The sequence below is a fragment of the Oncorhynchus nerka genome, linkage group LG27 (genome assembly GCF_034236695.1).
Source record: "Oncorhynchus nerka isolate Pitt River linkage group LG27, Oner_Uvic_2.0, whole genome shotgun sequence".
In the NCBI taxonomy this organism is placed as follows: Eukaryota; Metazoa; Chordata; class Actinopteri; order Salmoniformes; family Salmonidae; genus Oncorhynchus; species Oncorhynchus nerka.
In genome coordinates this window covers 100,048,548-100,072,475 of record NC_088422.1, presented here as the reverse complement: position 1 = coordinate 100,072,475, position 23,928 = coordinate 100,048,548, and the positions used below count along the sequence as shown (strand labels likewise).

The window sequence follows — 23,928 nt, the reverse complement described above, 5'->3', positions numbered from 1 at the left end:
CTTAGGGGAGGTGCTGGCTAGCAGAGTAGAACACCTGGTTAGGGGGAGGTGCTGGCTAGCAGAGTAGAACACCTGGTTAGGGGAGGTGCTGGCTAGCAGAGTATAACACCTGGTTAGGGGAGGTACTGGGCTAGCAGAGTATAACACCTGGTTAGAGGAGGTGCTGGGCTAGCAGAGTAGAACACCTGGTTAGGGGAGGTGCTGGCTAGCAGAGTAGAACACCTGGTTAGGGGAGGTGCTGGGCTAGCAGAGTAGAACACCTGGTTAGGGGAGGTGCTGGCTAGCAGAGTAGAACGCCTGGTTAGGGGAGGTGCTGGGCTAGCAGAGTAGAACACCTGGTTAGGGGGAGGTGCTGGCTAGCAGAGTAGAACACCTGGTTAGGGGAGGTGCTGGCTGAGGGGAGTAAAACACCTGGTTAGGGGAGGTACTGGCTAGCAGAGTAGAACACCTGGTTAGAGGAGGTGCTGGCTAGCAGAGTAGAACGCCTGCTTAGGGGAGGTGCTGGCTAGCAGAGTAGAACACCTGGTTAGGGGGAGGTGCTGGCTAGCAGAGTAGAACCCCTGATTACGGGAGGTGCTGGCTGAGGGGAGTAGAACACCTGGTTATAGGGGAGGTGCTGGCTGAGGGGAGTAGAACACCTGGTTAGGGGAGGTACTGGCTGAGGGGAGTAGAACACCTGGTTAGGGGAGGAGCTGGCTGAGGGGAGTAGAACACCTGGTTAGGGGAGGTGCTGGCTGAGGGGAGTAGAACACTGGTTAGGGGAGGTGCTGGCTGAGGGGGGTAGAACACCTGGTTAGGGGAGGTGATGGCTGAGGGGAGTAGAACACCTGGTAGGGGAGGCGCTGGCTGAGGGGAGTAGAACACCTGGTTAGGGGAGGTACTGGCTAGCAGAGTAGAACACCTGGTTAGGGGAGGTACTGGCTAGTAGAGTAGAACACCTGGTTAGGGGAGGTACTGGCTAGCAGAGTAGAACACCTGGTTAGGGGAGGTGCTGGCTACCAGAGTAGAACACCTGATTAGGGGAGGTACTGGGCTAGCAGAGTAGAACACCTGGTTAGGGGAGGTGCTGGCTGAGGGGAGTAAAACACTTGAGAGGAGGGGTGATCTCGACAATTTATTGTTAAAACGAGAGGCTGCCTGGATCTTTAAATTAAAGACCCTTGCTCCCTTCGGTCTCAACGTAGACTTTGATCTGAAGCCATTCTTGTGATTATTGTGATTTTGCGTTTCATTGTCAAATGTTTTGTAGGCGAATTGTATCTATGATCTCATGTTATCCATTCATGTTTTTTTATACTTTCTATTTATATATGAGAATTAACCAATGATATCAAGCCACACCCGGCTATGATTAGACACCTGTGTATGTCCTTTGACACTATATAATCTAGTGACCAGCAGGGTTCAGCCCCAGTCTAACATCAGCCCTGGTATAATCACACTGTAGCCTTAACATCATCTGAGCAACAGGCCCTTTGGGCAGATAAATATTGGTTTGTGTGTTTTTCTTCTAATCCAAATTCAGTAACATCATAAAAATGATCAAAACCTTTTAATCAAAGTGGAAATTTATTACAAATTCAGCAGATTACATCTCTGGCAGGAACGAAAGAGGAAGTGATAGGAATGCCTTAGTGTGCCGTATCAGCTGTCTTCAATGCAGTTGGCACAAACTCTCAGGCAAACCACATTCCCTCTGACCCTGCGAATTGCAAAATGAATGCAAACATCATCTCTTCCTGATCGCTCGACTGAAACTTCCTCCTTCCACCACATATTAAAAAAACTACAACTCATACAAAGCTACTTGACTGTCCCCTGAGTGGCGCAGCGGTTTAAGGCACTGCATCTTGGGGCCCCTGAGTGGCGCAGCGGTTTAAGGCCACTGCATCTCAGTGTTTGAGGCGTCACTACAGAAACCCTGGTTTGATTCCAGGCAGTATCACATCCGGCCGTGATTGGGAGTCCGATAGGGGCGGCTGTCATCTGGGTCTGTTCGGTGTAGGCCGTCATTGTAAATAACAATAGGTTTCTTTACTGAATTGCCTAGTTAAATAAAATAAAAAAATAAAACATTTGACTTGTGACTTTGGTGACAGTGCAAATGACACCCTTCATCCTGGTCTATTGACTCTACAGCCAAAGCCTTCACAGATCCCCTTCACTTATTTCCATCACTAACTGATACAGATCTGATATATATTTGGTCACTCTGTTGTCACAGATCATTTTCCTGCGGAGCAGGAAATGCCCATTTTAGTGGTTTAAACAGGCTTCTGAAGTTTGTCATTTCCGGTTTAACATTTCAAACTTGATTTTCCCTCACGAAAACTATATCAACTCCTACAACAACAACCAAACAAGTTATAATCTACATGTCCTGTTGCTCCAGTATTCTTTGTCCTGTTGTGAGAAGCTGGGTCAAATGAACCTGTTACAGTTTGCTCTGGGAAAAGAGGCAAAGCTGATGATTAAGTGCAGTGGCTGTGTTTAGACTTTTCACCATCACATCAGCTCTGAAAGAGATGTGATTGGTCAAATGAACAATTAGTGGGAAAAAGATCAGAATTGGGCTGCCTGTCTAAACACAGCCAACTAGTCTCTATTACGATAAACCTGTTTAACTTGTTCTGGGTTTCTGCTGCTTCAGTGTAGTGCACACATTCACCACAGACAGACCCAACCCATTGCATCCATTTCTTAGTTCAGTCCATCACCATGTCCACGTTAGACAGATAACTGCTGCTCTCAGTCTTTGTTTAAAAAAGCCTTAGGAATCAAAAACCGGTGTAGCAAGGTGTCTGCCTCGGTTCAGAGAAAAACAACATTCTCCCAAAGGACGTAACGTGAAGAAACTGGTCTTCAGGGTGTTAATGTTCTTCACCAAGGTATACAGTGCCTTTGGAAAGTGTTCGGACCCTTTACTCAGTACATTGTTGGCAGCGATTACAGCCTTGAGTCTTGGGTACGACGCTACAAGGTTGGCACACCTGTATTTGGGGAGTTTCTCTTATTCTTCTCTACAGAGCCTCTCATGCTCTGTCAGGTTGGATGGGGAGCGTTGCTGCACAGCTATTTTTTGATCTATCAAGAAATGTTTGATCGGGTTCAAGTCTGGGCTCTGGCTGGGCCAGTCAAGGACATTCAGAGACTCGTCCCGAAGCCCCTCCTGCGTTGTCTTGGCTGTGTGCTTAGGGTCGTTGTCCTGTTGGAAGGTGAACCGTAACCCCAGTCTGAGGGCCTGAGTGCTCTGGAGCAGGTTTTCATCAATGATCTCTCTGTACTTTGCTCCGTTCATCTTTGCCTCAATCATGACTAGTCTCCCAGTCACTGGCATTGAAAAACATCCCCACAGCATAAAAGCCTGATTGGTGGAGTGCTGCAGAGATCATTGTCCTTCCACAGAGGAACACTAGAGCTCTGTCAGAATGACCATCGCGTTCTTGGTCACCTCCCTGACCAAGGACCTTTCTCCACAGATTGCTCAGTTTGGCTTGGCGGCCAGCTCTAAGAAGAGTCTTGGTGGTTCCAAACTTCTTCTATTTAAGATTGATGGAGGCCACTGTGTTCTTGGGGACCTTCAATGCTGCAGAAGTTTTTTGGTACCCTTCCCCTGATCTGTTCCTCGACACCATCCCGTCTCGGTGCTCTACGGACAATTCCTTCGGCCTCATGGCTTGGTTTTTGTTCTGATATGCACTGTCAATTGTGGGACCTTATATAGACAGGTGTGTGCCTTTCCAAATCATGTCCAATCAATTGAATGTACCACAGGTGGACTCCAATCAAGTTGTAGAAACATCTCAAGGATGACCAATGGAAACAAGATGCACCTGAGCTCAATTCTGAGTCTCAGAGAACATTTTGTAAATTTGCCAACATTTAAAAAATGCTGTTTTTGCTTTGTCATTATGGGGTATTGTGTGTGGCTACTGAGTTTTTTAAAAATTATTTAATCCATTTTAGAACAAGTCTGTAACATAACAAAATGTGTAAAAAGTCTGAATACTTTCCAAATGCACAGTATATATCCTTTTCCCATCTCCTGGAGGTGTCGCCATCTTTGTTTTTTGTTTGTTAGTTAGTGTATAAACAAACAACGAGGAAGTGATTGGTACAGCAGTCAGTCTGTTACTGTATGAGATCAGCAGGGAGGACCAGGTTTGTGTAGGTCTGTCCATGCGTTGACCTGGTGAGTGATACTGTGTGTGGTGGTGGCTATCAGCCGTGAGTAGGTGCAGCGGTCATAAGCCACAGGGGAAACCTGGAAGAGGTTTCCACTGGGGGGGTCAGTAGGCCGGATGCCCAGGTGTCTCATACACAGTCCCAGATACACATCCTCTATGTAGACGGCTTTAACATGCCTGGACGCCTCCACCAGCTTCCTGGGGAGGTCTAAGGTGAAGACATAGCCCAGGCCCAGAGCATAAGGTGGATATACTGGTTCAGAAAACACCTCCTTTGGAAGGTACCATTTGGAGTTATGGTCCCTTAGAACGGCGGCCCATTGGGCCACTAGTCCAGTCATGTAGTTCTGCGTTGGAGCGTGAAGCAGCATGTTGACCAAGGTGTTCACGTTGAGGAACATGTCTGAGTCGATCTTCATGGCGTAGGAGGCGTTGGGGCAGCGAGAGCTCAGCCACTCCATCATCATCATGGTCTTGATGGTCAGGTTTTTGTAGCTGTCTATGAAGTCGCTCTGCAGCAGATCCTGGTGCTCTTTGCTCTCCTGCAGCACCTTCTCCTGGAGCTGCTCTGTCTCCTCTCCACTGGGCAGTCCCAGCAGGAAGAACAGACGGACCTCTCTGCCCAGTACCTGCCTCTCACTGCCCCAAGTCCTGCGGACGGCCTCACGAGCCTCCCTGTTATAGGGCGCCACTGGCACCATCAGAACCAGGAAGGGGTTCTGCTCCTGGCATTTCTCTGGCTCATCCAGGATGAAGATGTACTCATGTGGGTATTGTACATGGTACGGTCCTCGGGACACGTACGGGGGAGGGGCGGCCAGAATCGCAACTGACATGTTTGCTGCTGGATTGGTTGTTGAAGGTGAGATCTGTTCTTTGAGGTCAACTTCCAGGATGACCACAGTCATCATCACGACCAGGAACAGAAACAGGCAAAGGCAGCTGTTGCGACACCAGCGTCTCTTTTTGAGCTGTGTTCTGTCTGCCCCCTTCTGGCTGTCATCAGTACTGCTGAAACACAAGGTTGAGAAAAATACATCTACTGTCAGTGTCTGACCACTGTTTCTCTAATTGATTCAATACTCCTTACGTTTGTTTAAATTCAAATGATAAAATATATTTTATAGTTAGTAAGATATAAGATGGTTTTTCTTTTTACATATGAACTATGTTCACCTCATCATACTATATACAATCAATCAACATCATGCACTAGATTTTATTTGAATGTTCGATGTTTAGAAGAGAAGTCCCCTCCCCCACCCCTCTCCCTCTGTGGCTCACCATTGTTTAGCGATGAGGGGCTGGGCATCATGGGCGTCAGGTGGGGGGCGCTGGGTCCAGAAGTTGTGGCAGACCCCCATCATGCATTTGGGTAAGATTGTATCAAAGAGGGTGTATAGAAGTCTGACAGAGATAAGTTACTCTAACAACCTGAGGCTCAGAATGTCAACGACTATGTTTTTAAAAAAAAAGGGCTTTATTACGTTTCAGGTAAATTAAGACGCTGTTTACCGTTGTCCATTTACGTTGGTCACCGTTCCAGGCTCTGCTTAAGGGGTAGTTCTCCCATAAACACCAATTGCGATAGTAGCTGGGTCTGTTCTGCTTATTTCGTTGACTTCAAATGAGCCAGGAAAAAAAAGAGCCAGTGAGATTTATCACTTTCTCTTCCGTCTCTGACGGTTGATTGGCAGTGGGTGGAGCATCGGTGGGAGGGCTGCTGTCTGACTTTATGGGTCTCAGCATGTCAGTAGCACAGCTGCTTTCTCTGTGGTTTCCTGTGTTGTTGGCACGGTAACCGTTTTCCTTCTGCCAGTGATGTGTCACAAACAGAAAACAAGTCGGACTTTTAAGACCTTGAATATCAACAATAGTTCTTATCACTGTCAATGGCAACATTTACAACCACCAATCAATCACCTGTGTGTGTCTGAGAGGAAGAGGAAGAGATCACAGAAGGGTTCTGGGATATAATATACTTTGACTTCTGTCATGAAGACGTACATATTATGATTTCAGAAATATTAGCAATCATACTTTTCGGGTATTTTAAGAACAAAATCTGTTAGAAGTCTTCCAATACATTGTACCTGTAGTCCGTTTTAATATTTTTCCACTAAACCAACGTTGAACCAGTGTGTTTGTCCTGTACGCTGCTCAAATGTACAGTTTACATAAACCTTAGCCAATTACATTTTAAACTCTGTTTTTCACAATTCCTGACATTTAATGCTAGTAAAAATTACATAAACTATATAGGACACTATTTTTGACCAGAGACTATATATATATATATATATATATTTGTATTAATTGTTTTATTTCACCTTTATTTAACCAGGTAGACCAGATCACCTTTATTTAACCAGGTAGACCAGATCACCTTTATTTAACCAGGTAGACCAGATCACCTTTATTTAACCAGGTAGGCCAGATCACCTTTATTTAACCAGGTAGGCCAGTTGAGAACAAGTTCTCATTTGCAACTGCGACCTGGCCAAGATAAAGCAAAGCAGTGTGACAGACAACAGAGTTACACATGGAGTAAACAATAAACAAGCCAATAACACAAACAAGTCAATGACACAGTAGAAAAAATAAAGTCTATATACAGTGTGTGCAAAAGGCATGAGATAGGAGCGAATAATTACAATTTAGCAGATTAATAACACTGGAGTGATAACTGAGCAGATGATGATGTGCAAGTAGAGATAGTGGTGTGCAAAAGAGCAGAAAAGTAAATAAAATAAAAACAGTATGGGGATGAGGTAGGTAGATTGGGTGGGCCATTTACAGATGGACTATGTACAGCTGCAGCGATCGGTTAGCTGCTCAGATAGTTGATGTTTAAAGTTGGTGGGGGAAATAAAAGTCTCCAACTTCAGCGATTTTTGCAATTCGTTCCAGTCACTGGCAGCAGAGAACTGCAACGAAAGGCGGCCAAATTAGGTGTTGGCTTTGGGGATGATCAGTGAGATATACCTGCTGGAACGTGTGCTACAGGTGGGTGTTGTTATCGTGACCAGTGAACTGAGATAAAGCAGAGCTTTACCTAGCATAGACTTATAGATGACCTGGAGCCAGTGGGTCTGGCGACGAATATGTAGCGAGGGCCAGCCGACTAGAGCATACAGGTCGCAGTGGTGGGTGGTATAAGGTGATTTGGTGACAAAACGGATGGCACTGTGATAGACTGCATCCAATTTGCTGAGTAGAGTGTTGGAAGCTATTTTGTAGATGACATCGCCGAAGTCGAGGATCGGTAGGATAGTCAGTTTTACTGGGGTAAGTTTGGCGGCGTGAGTGACCGTCTCGGAAGCCAGATTGCACAGCGGAAAGGTACGGTGGGATTCTAAATGGTCAGTGATCTGTTTATTAACTTGGCTTTCGAAGACTTTAGATAGGCAGGGCAGGATGGATATAGGTCTGCAGCAGTTTGGGTCTAGGGTGTCACCCCCTTTGAAGAGGGGGATGACCGCGGCAGCTTTCCAATCTTTAGGGATCTCGGACGATACGAAAGAGATTGAACAGGCTGGTAATAGGGGTTGCAACAATGGCGGTGGATAGTTTTAGAAAAAGAGGGTCCAGATTGTCTAGCCCAGCTGATTTGTACGGGTCCAGGATTTGCAGCACTTTCTGAACATCTGCTGTCTGGATATGGGTGAAGGAGAAACTGGGGAGGCTTGGGCGAGTAGCGGAGCTGTTGGCCGGGGTTGGAGTAGCCAGGAGGAAGGCATGGCCAGCTGTTGAGAAATGCTTATTGACATTTTTGATTATCATGGATTTATCAGTAGTGACCGTGTTACCTAGCCTCAGTGCACTGGGCAGCTGGGAGGAGGTGCTCTTGTTCTCCATGGACTTCACAGTGTCCCAGAACTTTTTGGAGTTGGAGCTACAGGATGCGAATTTCTGCTTGAAAAAGCTGGCCTTTGCTTTCCTGACTGACTGCGTGTATTGGTTCCTGACTTCCCTGAACAGTTGCATATCGTGGGGACTGTTCGATGCTATTGCAGTCCGCCATAAGATGTTTTTGTGCTGGTCAAGGGCAGTCAGGTCTGGAGTGAACCAAGGGCTATATCTGTTCTTAGTTCTGCATTTTTTGAACAGGGCATGCTTATCTAAGATGGTGAGGAAATTACTTTTAAAGAATGACCAGGCATCCTCGACTGACAGGATGAGGTCAATATCCTTCCAGGATACCCGGGCCAGGTCGATTAGAAAGGCCTGGTCGCAGAAGTGTTTTAGGGAGCGTTTGACAGTGATGAGGGGTGGTCGTTTGACCGCGGACCCATAGCGGATACAGGCAATGAGGCAGGGATCGCTGAGATGCTGATTGAAAACAGCAGAGGTGTATTTGGAGGGCAAGTTGGCCAGGATAATGTCTATGAGGGAGCCCATGTTTATGGATTTAGGGTTGTACCTGGTGGGTTCCTTAATGATTTGTGTGAGATTGGAGGGCATCTAGCTTAGATTAGAGGACTACCGGGGTGTTAAGCATATCCCAGTTTAGGTCACCTAACAGAACGAACTCTGAAGCTAGATGGGGCACGATCAATTCACAAATGGTTCCCAGGGCACACCTGGGAGCGGAGGGGGGTCGATAGCAGGCGGCAACAGTGAGAGACTTATTTCTGGAGAGGTTAATTTTTAAAATTAGAAGTTCAAACTGTTTGGGTATAGACCTGGAAAGTATGAGAACTTTGCAGACTCTCTCTGCAGTAGATTGAAAGTCCTCCTCCTTTGGCAGTTCTATCGTGACGGAAAATGTTGTAGCTGGGTATCGAAATCTCAGAATTTCTGGTGGCCTTCCTAAACCAGGATTCAGACACGGCAAGGACATCAGGGTTGGCGGATTGTGCTAAAGTAGTGAGCAAAACAAACTTAGGGAGGAGGCTTCTGATATTGACATGCATGAAACCAAGGTTTTTTCGATCACAGAAGTCAACAAATGAGGGTGCCTGGGGACACGCAGGGCCTGGGTTTACCTCCACATCACCAAAAATTGGATTTGTTCTCAAATTCTTTGTGGGTCTGTGTAATCTGAGGGAAATATGTGTCTCTAATATGGTCATTTTCGACAACTTTTACTTCACTACATTCCTAAAGAAAATAATGTTATTTTTACTCCATACAATTTCCTGACACCCAAAAATAGTCAATACATTTTGAATGCTTAGCAGGACAGGAAAATAGTCCAATTCACACAACTATCAAGAGAACATCCCTGGTCATTCCTACTGCCTCTGATCTGGAGGACTCACTAAACAGAGAACATCCCCTACTGCCTCTGATCTGGAGGAATCACTAAACAGAGAACATCCCTGGTCATTCCTACTGCCTCTGATCTGGAGGACTCACTAAACAGAGAACATCCCTGGTCATCCCTCCTGTCTCTGATCTGGAGGACTCACTAAACAGAGAACATCCTCTACTGCCTCTGATCTGGAGGACTCACTTAACACAAATGCTTTGTTTGTAAATGATGTCTCAGTGTTGGAGTGTGCCCCTGGCTATCTGTAAATGATGTCTCAGTGTTGGAGTGTGCCCCTGGCTATCTGTAAATGATGTCTCAGTGTTGGAGTGTGCCCCTGGCTATCTGTAAATGATGTCTCAGTGTTGGAGTGTGCCCCTGGCTATCTGTAAATGATGTCTCAGTGTTGGAGTGTGCCCCTGGCTATCTGTAAATGATGTCTCAGTGTTGGAGTGTGCCCCTGGCTATCTGGAAATGATGTCTCACTGTTGGAGTGTGCCCCTGGCTATCTGGAAATGATGTCTCAGTGTTGGAGTGTGCCCCTGGCTATCTGTAAATGATGTCTCAGTATTGGAGTGCCCCTGGCTATCTGTAAATAATGTCTCAGTGTTGGAGTGTGCCCCTGGCTATCTGTAAATGATGTCTCAGTGTTGGAGTGTGCCCCTGGCTATCTGTAAATGATGTCTCAGTGTTGGAGTGTGCCCCTGGTTATCTGTAAATGATGTCTGAGTATTGGAGTGCCCCTGGCTATCTGTAAATGATGTCTGAGTATTGGAGTGCCCCTGGCTATCTGTAAATGATGTCTCAGTGTTGGAGTGTGCCCCTGGCTATCTGGAAATGATGTCTGAGTATTGGAGTGCCCCTGGCTATCTGTAAATGATGTCTCAGTGTTGGAGTGTGCCCCTGGCTATCTGTAAATGATGTCTCAGTGTTGGAGTGTGCCCCTGGCTATCTGTAAATGATGTCTCAGTGTTGGAGTGTGCCCCTGGCTATCTGTAAATGATGTCTCAGTGTTGGAGTGTGCCCCTGGCTATATGTAAATTAAAACAAACTAGAAAACAGTGCCGTCTGGTTTGCTTAATATAAGGAATTTGAATTGATTTATACTTGAACTTTTTACTTTTGATAGTAAAGCATATTTATATCCAAATACTTGTAGACTTTTACTCAAGTCGTATTTTACTGGGGGACTTTCACTTTTACTTGAGTCATTTTCTATTAAGGAATCTTTACTGTTACTACAGTGTGATGATCTTTACTGTTACTACAGTGTGATGATTGAGTACCTTTTCCACCACTGCAGAAACACAGAGATAATGTGACCCTTCTCTACCACACCCACAGAAACACAGAGATAAGGTGATCCTTCTCTACCACACCCACAGAAACACAGAGATAAGGTGACCCTTCTCTACCACACCCACAGAAACACAGAGATAAGGTGACCCTTCTCTACCACACCCACAGAAACACAGAGATAAGGTGACCCTTCTCTACCACACCCACAGAAACACAGAGATAATGTGACCCTTCTCTACCACACCCACAGAAACACAGAGATAATGTGACCCTTCTCTACCACACCCACAGAAACACAGAGATAATGTGACCCTTCTCTATCACACCCACAGAAACAGAGATAATGTGACCCTTCTCTACCACACCCACAGAAACACAGAGATAAGGTGACCCTTCTCTACCACACCCACAGAAACACAAAGATAAGGTGACCCTTCTCTACCACACCCACAGAAACACAGAGATAAGGTGACCCTTCTCTACCACACCCACAGAAACACAGAGATAAGGTGACCCTTCTCTACCACACCCACAGAAACACAGAGATAAGGTGACCCTTCTCTACCACACCCACAGAAACACAGAGATAAGGTGACCCTTCTCTACCACACCCACAGAAACACAGAGATAAGGTGACCCTTCTCTACCACACCCACAGAAACACAGAGATAAGGAGACCCTTCTCTACCACACCCACAGAAACACAGAGATAAGGTGATCCCTCTCTACCACACCCACAGAAACACAGAGATAAGGTGACCCTTCTCTACCACACCCACAGAAACACAGAGATAAGGTGATCCCTCTCTACCACACCCAGAGAAAAGCATCCAAGAGGAAGTCACAGCTCAAACAAGACACCCACAGGGAGCGAGGTCACGGTCAGGGACACCATTGTCCAGCACCCATGGAGCACTGGGGTTAAGTGCTTGCTCAAGGGCACAGTGACAGATTTGCCATTTTGTCAGCTCCGGGATTGGAACCATCACCCTTTTGGGTTATTGGCCCAACGCTCTAACCTCAAGGCTCTTTGTCTTTCCCAGAGTGTTGTTTTCAATGACAGACAGGCCCAGGTTGGTGCAAGTTTCTCCATACGTCCAGAAGCTCCTGAGGAGTGTCGAGGATGGTCGTGATAACAGCCATGTAGTGACAGCGGTCCTGGGCTCCTGCATACCCCTGAAAAAGGTTTCCATTGGGGGGGTCAGTAGGCCGGATGCCCAGGTGTCTCATACACAGTCCCAGATACACATCCTCTATGTAGACGGCTTTAACATGCCTGGACGCCTCCACCAGCTTCTTGGGGAGGTCTAAGGTGAAGACATAGCCCAGGCCCAGAGCATAAGGTGGATATACCGGTTCAGGAAACACCTCCTTTGGAAGGTACCATTTGGAGTTACGATCTCTTAGAACAGCGCCCCGTCGGGCCACTAGTCCAGTCTGGTAGTTCTGCGTTGGAGCGTGAAGCAGCATGTTGACCAAGGTGTTCACGTTGAGGAACATGTCTGAGTCGATCTTCATGGCGTAGGAGGCGTTGGGGCAGCGAGAGCTCAGCCACTCCATCATCACCATGGTCTTGATGGTCAGGTTTTTGTAGCTGTCTATGAAGTCGCTCTGCAGCAGATCCTGGTGCTCTTTGCTCTCCTGCAGCACCTTCTCCTGGAGCTGCTCTGTCTCCTCTCCACTGGGCAGTCCCAGCAGGAAGAACAGACAAACCTCTCTGCCCAGTACCTGCCTCTCACTGCCCCAAGTCCTGCGGACGGCCTCACGAGCCTCCCTGTTATAGGGCGCCACTGGCACCATCAGAACCAGGAAGGGGTTCTGCTCCCGGCATTTCTCTGGCTCATCCAGGATGAAGGAGTACTCATGTGGGTATTGTACATGGTACGGTCCTCGGGACATGTTTGCTGCTGGATTGGTTGTTGAAGGTGAGATCCGTTCTTTGAGGTCAACTTCCAGGATGACCACAGTCATCATCACGACCAGGAACAGAAACAGGCAAAGGCAGCTGTTGCGACACCAGCGTCTCTTTTTGAGCTGTGTTCTGTCTGCCCCCTTCTGGCTGTCATCAGTACTGCTGAAACACAAGGTTGAGAAAATACATCTACTGTCAGTGTCTGACCACTGTTTCTCTAATTGATTCAATACTCCTTACGTTGGTTTAAATTCACAATGGAAGTTAATATATTTTATAGTTGGTAAGATAAGATGGTTTTTCTTTTTACATATGAACTATATTCACTTCATCATACTATATACAATCAATTAACATCATGCACTAGATTTTATTTGAATGTTCGATGTTTAGTAGAGAAGTCCCCCCCCCCCCCACCCCTCTCCCTCTGTGGCTCACCATTGTTTAGCGATGAGGGGCTGGGCATCATGGGCGTCAGGTGGGGGGCGCTGGGTCCAGAAGTTGTGGCAGACCCCCATCATGCATTTGGGTAAGATTCTTTTAATTTAACCAGGTAGGCCAGTTGAGAACAAGTTCTCATTTGCAACTGCGACCTGGCCAAGATAAAGCAAAGCAGTGTGACAGACAACAGAGTTACACATGGAGTAAACAATTAAAAAGACAATAACACAGTAGAAAAAATAAAGTCTATATACAGTGTGTGCAAAAGGCATGAGATAGGAGCGAATAATTACAATTTAGCAGATTAACACTGGAGTGATAAATGAGCAGATGATGATGTGCAAGTAGAGATACTGGTGTGCAAAAGAGCAGAAAAGTAAATAAAATGAAAACAGTATTGGGATGAGGTAGGTAGATTGGGTGGGCTATTTACAGATGGACTATGTACAGCTGCAGCGATCGGTTAGCTGCTCAGATAGTTGATGTTTAAAGTTGGTGGGGGAAATAAAAGTCTCCAACTTCAGCGATTTTTGCAATTCGTTCCAGTCTCTGGCAGCAGAGAACTGGAAGGAAAGCTGGCCAAATGAGGTGTTGGCTTTGGGGATGATCAGTGAGATAAACCTGCTGGAACGTGTGCTACAGGTGGGTGTTGTTATCGTGACCAGTGAACTGAGATCAGGCGGAGCTTTACCTAGCATAGACTTATAGATTACCTGGAGCCAGTGGATCTGGCGACGAATATGTAGCGAGGGCCAGCCGACTAGAGCATACAGGTAGCAGTGGTGGGTGGTATAGGGTGAATTGGTGACAAAGCGGATGGCACTGTGATAGACTGCATCCAATTTGCTGAGTAGAGTGTTGGAAGCTATTTTGTAGATGACATCGCCGAAGTCGAGGATCGGTAGGATAGTCAGTTTTACTGGGGTAAGTTTGGCGGCGTGAGTGAAGGAGGCTTTCTTGCGAAATAGATAGCCGATTCTAGATTTGAGTCTGGAAGGAGAGTTTACAGTCTAGCCAGACACCTAGGTATTTATAGATGTCCACATATTCTAGGTCGGAACCATCCAGGATGGTGATGCTAGTCGGGCGGGCGGGTGTGGGCAGCGAACGGTTGAAAAGCATGCATTTGGTTTTTACTAGCGTTTTAGAGCAGTTGGAGGCCACGGAAGGAATGTTGTATGGCATTGAAGGTTAGTTAGCACAGTGTCCAAGGAAGGGCCAGAAGTATACAGAATGGTGTCGTCTGCATAGAGGTGGAACAGGGAATCACCTGCAGCAAGTGCGACATCATTGATATATACAGAGAAAAGAGTTGGCCCGAGAATTGAACCCTGTGGTACCCCCATAGAGACTGCCAGAGGTCCGGACAACATGCCCTCCAATTTGACACACTGAACTCTGTCTGCAAAGTAGTTGGTGAACCAGGCGAGGCAGTCATTAGAAAAACCAAGGCTATCGAGTCTGCCGATAAGAATACGGTGATTGACAGAGTCGAAAGCCTTGGCCAGGTCGATGAAGATGGCTGCACAGTACTGTCTTTTCTCGATGGCGGTTATGATATCGTTTAGTACCTTGAGCATGGCTGAGGTGCACACGTAACCGTCTCAGAAGCCAGATTGCACAGCGGAGAAGGTACGGTGGGATTCTAAATGGTCAGTGATCTGTTTATTAACTTGGCTTTCGAAGACTTTAGAGAGGCAGGGCAGGATGGATATAGGTCTGCAGCAGTTTGGGTCTAGAGTGTCACCCCCTTTGAAGAGGGGGATGACCGCGGCAGCTTTCCAATCTTTAGGGATCTCGGACGATACGAAAGAGATTGAACAGGCTGGTAATAGGGGTTGCAACAATGGCGGTGGATAGTTTTAGAAAAAGAGGGTCCAGATTGTCTAGCCCAGCTGATTTGTACGGGTCCAGGTTTTGCAGCGCTTTCTGAACATCTGCTGTCTGGATATGGGTGAAGGAGAAGCTGGGGAGGCTTGGGCGAGTAGCTGGGGGGGCGGAGCTGTTGGCCGGGGTTGGAGTAGCCAGGAGGAAGGCATGGCCAGCTGTTGAGAAATGCTTATTAAAACATTTTTGATTATCATGGATTTATCAGTGGTGACCGTGTTACCTAGCCTCAGTGCACTGGGCAGCTGGGAGGAGGTGCTCTTGTTCTCCATGGACTTTACAGTGTCCCAAAACGTTTTGGAGTTAGAGCTACAGGATGCAAATATCTGCTTGAAAAAGCTGGCCTTTGCTTTCCTGACTGACTGCGTGTATTGGTTCCTGACTTCCCTGAACAGTTGCATATCATGGGGACTATTCGATGCTATGGCAGTCCGCCATAGGACTGGACAGGATGTTTTTGTGCTGGTCAAGGGCAGGCAGGTCTGGAGTGAACCAAGGGCTATCTGTTCTTAGTTCTGCATTTTTTTAACTGGGCATGCTTATTTAAGATGGTGAGGAAATTACTTTTAAATAATGACCAGGCATCCTCGACTGACGGGATGAGGTCAATATCCTTCCAGGATACCCGGGCCAGGTCGATTAGAAAGGCCTGCTTACAGAAGTGTTTTAGGGAGCGTTTGACAGTGATGAGGGGTGGTCGTTTGACCGCGGACCCATAGCGGATACAGGCAATGAGGCAGGGATCGCTGAGATGCTGATTGAAAACAGCAGAGGTGTATTTGGAGGGCAAGTTGGCCAGGATAATGTCTATGAGGGAGCCCATGTTTATGGATTTAGGGTTGTACCTGGTGGGTTCCTTGATGATTTGTGTGAGATTGGAGGGCATCTAGCTTAGATTAGAGGACTGCCGGGGTGTTAAGCATATCTCAGTTTAGGTCACCTAACAGAACGAACTCTGAAGCTAGATGGGGCGCGATCAATTCACAAATGGTGTCCAGGGCACACCTGGGAGCGGAGGGGGTCGATAGCAGGCGGCAACAGTGAGAGACTTATTTCTGGAGAGGTTCATTTTTTAAATTAGAAGTTCAAACTGTTTGGGTATAGACCTGGAAAGTATGAGAACTTTGCAGACTCTCTCTGCAGTAGATTGCAACTCCTCCCCCTTTGGCAGTTCTATCTTGATGGAAAATGTTGTAGATGGGTATGGAAATCTCAGAATTGTTGGTGGCCTTATCCCTTTGTTTCTGTGGGTGTGGTAGAGAAGGATCACCTTATCCCTGTGTTTCTGCAGTGGTGGTACCACACCACATAATACCACACCACATAGTGGGGTGGCAGCTAGCCTAGTGGTTAGAGCATTGGACTAGTAACCGAAAGTTTGCAAGATTGAATCCCTGAGCTGACAAGGTAAAAACATCTGCCGTTCTGCTCCTGAACAAGGAAGTTAACCAAAGGTTTTTTTAGGCCGTCATTGAAAATAAGAATTTGTTTTTCAACTAACTTGCCTAGTTTAAATAAAGGTAAAATAAATAAAAGATAGTACCACACCCCAATTCTACACATTTTAACATGTCTAAAATCAATGGTGGCCCCCTGGGCTTCGAGGCCCCTGTGGACGTAATCTGGACACGATAACTACCAGATTTGGCTAGCTGGTTAGCCTAACTTACCTGCGTAGATAACTTTGACCTGTAGTTGATCAACGTGAAATTTGACAGGTTATAAATACCTCTCTAATGTCTATCGGTGGCATAACAAGAGGAAAACTACTTGTGCAATTCTACACTGTGTCACTGGACCTTGTGTTGCTATAACTCTCTACAGCAGAAAGTTGAAAGCTCGACTAACTTCGTTAAAAAATAATAATAACAATCATTAAAATAATTACAGTGGGGACCGTATTGACCCCGTTCTGCGATAACCCTATTGAGTGTGGCTGCTGTAGCGGTCTACCTGGATCAGGCTCAATTCATTTCCTGTTACTACATTAACAATGACACATGAATCCATGTGTGAATGTATCTCACCTCTACCCTCCCCTTCTTGCCCAGACAAGTCTGTTTTACATATCATTCTGTAAACAAACAAAGAAGAGCGCAGACTAGGAGCTCAGATGCAAAAAAAAAATGTAACGTACATCGTTTCGATCAGGGTATAATGACAAACAGTGCGGGGTGACTCGTTTATAAAGTGTTAAAAAACACACCCAGGTGTCTGTAATAATGTCCGGGTGTGGCCTGATATCATTGGTTAATATTCAGATATAAATATAACATGAACAACATGAATGGATATAGCGCCCAAACAGGGAAACACATCCCAATCAAAGGTGTTATCACTTGCGCCACTAAGGCAAATATTTATCTTTTAACTTGTCCTTGTGGTAAAAATAATGTGGGTAGAATGCCAATTGCGTAAAGGTAATGGCGGACTGAACGAAGTTATGTAGAGCACCTCAAGATAAAACGTAATATTCAATATTGGCAAATTAGACTAAAATATTAGCACTACATAATCTGGTGGGTGATAACCTTCAATCGGGATAATAACACAAAACACATTTTAAGACTAGAGACATTTATCGACAAATATTACAAAAACAAGCAACACCCAAACATGACGAAGAGTAAGACAGGGGAACCGATTTCAATACGGAAACGTGACTTCTACAGACACAGACGATTTAATATTTTCACCACCGAGAATGGTAAAGGTCAAAATCGATCTGTTAAAATCAATAAATGACAACCTGGGTATACTTGAATTAGTTAGTAAGGATATAAAAGAGTTGAAGGCAAGCCTCGACATGAGTGATGAAAAGGCTGTGACATTGGAGAAGGAAACACACAAGCTAAAAGGGACAGTCAATAAGATTGAAACCGAAATGAATGAAATTAAAAAGGAGAACACCGTTCTGAGGGAAGCCTTACTGGACATACAAACTAGATCAATGAGAGAGAATCGGGTACTTACAGGTATCCAGGAGAGAGAAGGGGAAGTCCCTGAATCTGTAGTTAGGGAGTTCCTCCTTACAGAGCTTCAGATCTCACGCCAAGTTATCGACAAAATCCAATTAGAACGTGTACACCGCTTCGGACAGAGAGGCCAAAGTTATGACCGCCCAATCGTTGCCAAATTTGCTAAATTTAAAGATAAAACAATGGTTAGAAGCCTTGGTAAAAGACTTGCTGGGACCAAAATTGACATGAATGATCAGTTTCCGAAGGAAATTGCAGAACGGCGCGAAGTTCTGTATCCAATTTTCAAAGAAAATAGATTAAAAGCGAAACGAGTAGCTCTCGTCGTCGATAAACTATATATTGATAACCAGTTGTTCAGAGACACAAAGACTACTCCATTGTTATTTAAAAAATTACAAAGTTCTCATAGATGAGGAAAATAAACACAATTCTAGCCCAGTTATGGATTGTAACAATACAATAAAAAATATAGATTTTCTATATATTTTCACATATAACTAATTGAACACATAAGCACTAATTCAACATAGTGAAGATAAAAACGAAGTAAACAGAAGACACAGTATGTGTGGTGTGTGTTTATTTTTGATTTGTTATGTTTGTAAATTGAGTGAGTGAGTGAGTAATGAAATGGTTGCATATCCCAGAGCCAATGTATTGCTGTGAGCCGGGGTGTGAGAGGGCTTTCAATGCTGTTCAGATGACGGATATACTTTTATAATGAATTATACGTCTTATTTATTTATTTATTGTCCTATCATGGTGGAACAGTTTTAAAATAGATGATACGTTTGATTTGTTATTGTCCTATCATGGGGAACTACATTTTTAAAATAATTTATATCTAACAATGTATTTATGATCCTATTTTAATGGTACGGTCCATGACCCTATAACCCTAGACACCCACCTGAATGACCCAGATACTAAGGAGGTCCTGTTTTAATGGTACGGTCCATGACCCTATACCGTAGACACCCACCTGAATGACCCAGAGACTAAGGAGAAGTTCTGTTTTAATGGTACGGTCCATGACCCTATACCGTAGACACCCACCTGAATGACCCAGATACTAAGGAGAAGTCCTAATGTAATGGTACGGTCCATGACCCTATACCGTAGACACCCACCTGAATGACCCAGATACTAAGGAGAAGTCCTAATGTAATGGTATGGTCCATGACCCTATACCGTAGACACCCACCTGAATGACCCAGAGACTAAGAAGAAGTCCTGTTTTAATGGTACGGTCCATGACCCTATACCGTAGACACCCACCTGAATGACCCAGATACTAAGGAGAAGTCCTGTTTTAATGGTACGGTCCATGACCCTATACCGTAGACACCCACCTGAATGACCCAGATACTAAGGAGAAGTCCTGTTTTAATGGTACGGTCCATGACCCTATACCGTAGACACCCACCTGAATGACCCAGAGACTAAGAAGAAGTCCTGTTTTAATGGTACGGTCCATGACCCTATACCGTAGACACCCACCTGAATGACCCAGATACTAAGGAGAAGTCCTGTTTTAATGGTACGGTCCATGACCCTATACCCTAGACACCCACCTGAATGACCCAGAGACTAAGAAGAAGTCCTGTTTTAATGGTACGGTCCATGACCCTATACCGTAGACACCCACCTGAATGACCCAGATACTAAGGAGAAGTCCTGTTTTAATGGTACGGTCCATGACCCTATAACCCTAGACACCCACCTGAATGACCCAGATACTAAGGAGAAGTCCTGTTTTAATGGTACGGTCCATGACCCTATACCGTAGACACCCACCTGAATGACCCAGATACTAAGGAGGTCCTGTTTTAATGGTACGGTCCATGACCCTATACCGTAGACGACCACCTGAATGACCCAGATACTAAGGAGAAGTCCTGTTTTAATGGTACGGTCCATGACCCTGTACCCTAGACACCCACCTGAATGACCCAGATACTAAGGAGAAGTCCTGTTTTAATGGTACGGTCCATGACCCTATACCGTAGACACCCACCTGAATGACCCAGATACTAAGGAGAAGTCCTGTTTTAATGGTACGGTCCATGACCCTATACCGTAGACACCCACCTGAATTACCCAGATACTAAGGAGAAGTCCTGTTTTAATGGTACGGTCCATGACCCTATACCGTAGACACCCACCTGAATGACCCAGAGACTAAGAAGAAGTCCTGTTTTAATGGTACGGTCCATGACCCTATACCGTAGACACCCACCTGAATGACCCAGATACTAAGGAGAAGTCCTAATGTAATGGTATGGTCCATGACCCTATACCGTAGACACCCACCTGAATGACCCAGATACTAAGGAGAAGTCCTATTGTAATGGTACGGTCCATGACCCTATACCCTAGAGACCCACCTGAATGACCCAGATACTAAGGAGAAGTCCTAATGTAATGGTACGGTCCATGACCCTATACCGTAAACACCCACCTGAATGACCCAGATACTAAGGAGAAGTCCTATTGTAATGGTATGGTCCATGACCCTATACCCTAGAGACCCACCTGAATGACCCAGATACTAAGGAGAAGTCCTGTTTTAATGGTACGGTCCATGACCCTATACCCTAGAGACCCACCTGAATGACCCAGATACTAAGGAGGTCCTGTTTTAATGGTACGGTCCATGACCCTATACCCTAGAGACCCACCTGAATGACCCAGATACTAAGGAGAAGTCCTGTTTTAATGGTACGGTCCATGACCCTATACCCTAGACACCCACCTGAATGACCCAGATACTAAGGAGAAGTCCCTAACTGTTTTATGTGCCTGCTGTAAGCGGTCTGTATGCAGCCAAATGATGGTCAGAGACCAAGAGCAGCACTACCCCTCAATAATCTGAGCCTTTTCCATCATAATTTGCAAATAAATTCATTAAAAATCCTACAATGTGATTTTCTGGATTTTTTTTTCATTTTGTCTGTCATAGTTGAAGTGTACCTATGAAGAAAATTACTCTCATCTTTTTAAGTGGGAGAACTTGCACAATTGGTGGCTGACTAAATACTTTTTTGCCCCACTGTAGGTATGTGTATGTATATATTTGTATATGTATATAGGTATGTGTATGTATATCTATATAGGTATGTCTATGTATATATGTGTATATGTATGTCTATATAGGTATGTGTATGTATATATGTGTATATGTATATATAGGTATGTGTATGTGTATCTATATAGGTATGTGTATGTATATATGTGTATATGTATATCTATATAGGTATGTGTATGTGTATGTATATATGTGTATATGTATATATAGGTATATGTATGTATATATGTGTATATGTATGTCTATATAGGTATGTGTATGTGTATGTATATATGTGTATATGTATATATAGGTATGTGTATATGTGTATATATATATATAGGTATGTGTATGTGTATATGTATATCTATATAGGTATGTGTATGTCTATATAGGTATGTGTAGGTATATATGTGTATATATATAGGTATAGGTATGTATATATGTGTATATGTATATCTATATAGGTATGTGTATGTCTATATAGGTATGTGTATGTATATATGTGTATATATATAGGTATAGGTATGTATATATGTGTATATGTATGTCTATATAGGTATGTGTAGGTATATATGTGTATATATAGGTATAGGTATGTATATATGTATATATATATATAGGTATAGGTATGTATATATGTGTATGTATAGGTATGTGTATATGTATGCATGTGTGTATGTATATGGATAAAATATTTACCCCAAAAATATGGGGGATTGGAAATGATGCAGACAATTACATTGGAAGCAACATTCTGTCCTCTATATTAAGCTGACCCCCTTAAGTAAATAAATAAATAATGTGGGTAAAACAAAGCTCAAGTTAAAAGTACGTATCTCAGAGCATCGTAGCACCATTAGGTGCAAAAACTCGACTTACCCAGTTGCGGCCCACTTTTTGGAAGCAAACCACTCGATTTCGTCTCTACGTTATATTGTCATCGAACATGTCACCCTCCCCAGGAGAGGGGGTGACCTCGATAATTTATTCCTAAAATGAGAGGCTGCCTGGATCTTTTAATTTAAAAACCTTTGCTCCCGTCTCAACGTAGACTTTGATCTGAAGCCATTCATGTGATTAGTGTGTTTTTGCGTTTCATTGTAAATGTTTGTAGCCACATTGTATCTATGATCGTACGCTATCCATTTATGTTTTTTTTGTATGCTATTTTAATATCTGAGAATGAACCAATGAGATCAGGCCACACCTGGCCATGATTACAGACACCTGAGTGATATCAGGCCACACCTGGCCATGATTACAGACACCTGTGTGTTTCCTTTTGACACTATATAAACGAGTCACTCCGCAGTGTTTGCCATTATACCCTGATGAAGACAGCTTGTCTGTCGAAAACGTTGGACGTTTTTTGCGTCTGAGCTCCTAGAGTGTGAGGCTGTCCTTTATTTTTTTAGGTCTTCTACACCGCTAGCCGACACCACGCTTAAATTGGTGAGGGCTTCTTCCACCTTTACATATCATTACGTACCTCCCCTCCCCTTCCTGCCCAGACAAGTCTGTTTTACATATCATTATGTACCTCCCCTTCCTGCCCAGACAAGTCTGTTTTACATATCATTACGTACCTCCCCTCCCCTTCCTGCCCAGACAAGTCTGTTTTAGATATCATTACGTACGTCCCCTCCCCTTCCTGCCCAGACAAGTCTGTTTTACATGTCATTATGTACCTCTCCTCCCCTTCCTGCCCAGACAAGTCTGTTTTACATATCATTACGTACCTCCCCTTCCTGCCCAGACAAATCTGTTTTAATGGATCATTACGTACCTGTGTTTGTTTCCTTTCTTTCTTCCAGACAAGTCTGTTTTACATATCATTACGTACCTCCCCTCCCCTTCCTGCCCAGACAAGTCTGTTTTACATGTCATTATGTACCTCTCCTCCCCTTCCTGCCCAGACAAGTCTGTTTTACATATCATTACGTACCTCCCCTTCCTGCCCAGACAAGTCTGTTTTACATGTCATTATGTACCTCCCCTTCCTGCCCAGACAAGTCTGTTTTACATATCATTACGTACCTCCCCTTCCTGCCCAGACAAGTCTGTTTTACATGTCATTATGTACCTCCCCTTCCTGCCCAGACAAGTCTGTTTTACATATCATTATGTACCTCCCCTTCCTGCCCAGACAAGTCTGTTTTACATGTCATTATGTACCTCTCCTCCCCTTCCTGCCCAGACAAGTCTGTTTTACATATCATTACGTACCTCCCCTTCCTGCCCAGACAAGTCTGTTTTAATGGATCATTACGTACCTGTGTTTGTGGATTCCTTTCTTTCTTCCAGACAGTCCCGTATGAAGTGAGTTATACCGTCTGTGTGTAAACCACGAGTGAAAGCAAAGCACCTGTCTACACAACACCTGGGCCTGTCTAGTTAATGTTTGAGCTATGCTTCCACCTTTGAGCCATATCACCAGGTTGTCTCAGGGGAGTGGCAAAGGCTCATGTAGCTCTGCGTCGTCGTCCATCAGCACAGGCCACAGTCTGGCAGGGGCAGTGAATGGAGTGTTTTATTATTTTAATGTGTGAACAGGTAGAACGCCAACATCTTCAACTGTGTGTGTGTGTGTATCTATTTCTCTCTCTTTCACACACACACACACACACACACACACACACACACACACACACACACACACACACACACACACACACACACACACACACACACACACACACACACACACACACACACACACACACACACACACTGAAGGAGAGATAAACTCTCTCATGAGTCAGTCCAACAGGACTCTTCTGAAGGGGAGATAAGCTAAGGGACATGATGAGGAGACAGTGTTCAGTGGGGGATCGTGGGCCTCATTTATAACCATTGAGTCAATTTTACACTAAATATCTATCTGAGTGATCCATTTC

At 44.8% G+C, this 23,928-nt stretch overlaps 2 protein-coding genes across 4 annotated transcripts; both read right to left on the bottom strand.

The window, feature by feature from the left end:
- Positions 1-1,550: 1,550 nt before the first annotated feature.
- On the bottom strand, positions 1,551-5,559 carry LOC135565417 (beta-1,3-galactosyltransferase 1-like). Of its 2 annotated transcripts, none has more exons than XM_065012456.1 (2): positions 5,472-5,559; positions 1,551-5,198 (listed from the first exon to the last, which is right to left on the bottom strand). In XM_065012456.1, the coding sequence occupies exons 1-2, from the start codon at positions 5,552-5,554 to the stop codon at positions 4,145-4,147; spliced, it is 1,137 nt and encodes a 378-aa protein (XP_064868528.1). In that variant the 5' UTR covers positions 5,555-5,559; the 3' UTR covers positions 1,551-4,144. The 2 variants fall into 2 exon arrangements, with proteins under 2 accessions (XP_064868528.1, XP_064868529.1); XM_065012457.1 differs by having other exon boundaries at positions 1,551-5,195.
- Positions 5,560-6,602: 1,043 nt separating this feature from the next.
- LOC135565418 (beta-1,3-galactosyltransferase 1-like) lies at positions 6,603-23,399 on the bottom strand. Of its 2 annotated transcripts, none has more exons than XM_065012458.1 (4): positions 23,305-23,399; positions 17,954-18,120; positions 13,091-13,245; positions 6,603-12,814 (listed from the first exon to the last, which is right to left on the bottom strand). In XM_065012458.1, exons 3-4 carry the CDS (start codon positions 13,171-13,173, stop codon positions 11,794-11,796), a joined length of 1,104 nt encoding a protein of 367 aa, XP_064868530.1. In that variant the 5' UTR covers positions 13,174-13,245; positions 17,954-18,120; positions 23,305-23,399; the 3' UTR covers positions 6,603-11,793. The 2 variants fall into 2 exon arrangements, with proteins under 2 accessions (XP_064868530.1, XP_064868531.1); XM_065012459.1 differs by having other exon boundaries at positions 6,603-12,811.
- Positions 23,400-23,928: the final 529 nt, after the last annotated feature.

What these genes read in the sequence shown, in the direction of transcription:
- LOC135565417 (XM_065012456.1), bottom strand. Translation starts at nt 5,554, where the DNA reads ATGATGGGGGTCTGCCACAACTTCTGGACCCAGCGCCCCCCACCTGAC. An exon ending in CCCCTCATCGCTAAACAATG is followed by an intron (nt 5,199 to 5,471) that starts GTGAGCCACAGA and finishes CTTGTGTTTCAG; the next exon opens with CAGTACTGATGACAGCCAGA.
- LOC135565418 (XM_065012458.1), bottom strand. Translation starts at nt 13,173, where the DNA reads ATGATGGGGGTCTGCCACAACTTCTGGACCCAGCGCCCCCCACCTGAC. An exon ending in CCCCTCATCGCTAAACAATG is followed by an intron (nt 12,815 to 13,090) that starts GTGAGCCACAGA and finishes CTTGTGTTTCAG; the next exon opens with CAGTACTGATGACAGCCAGA.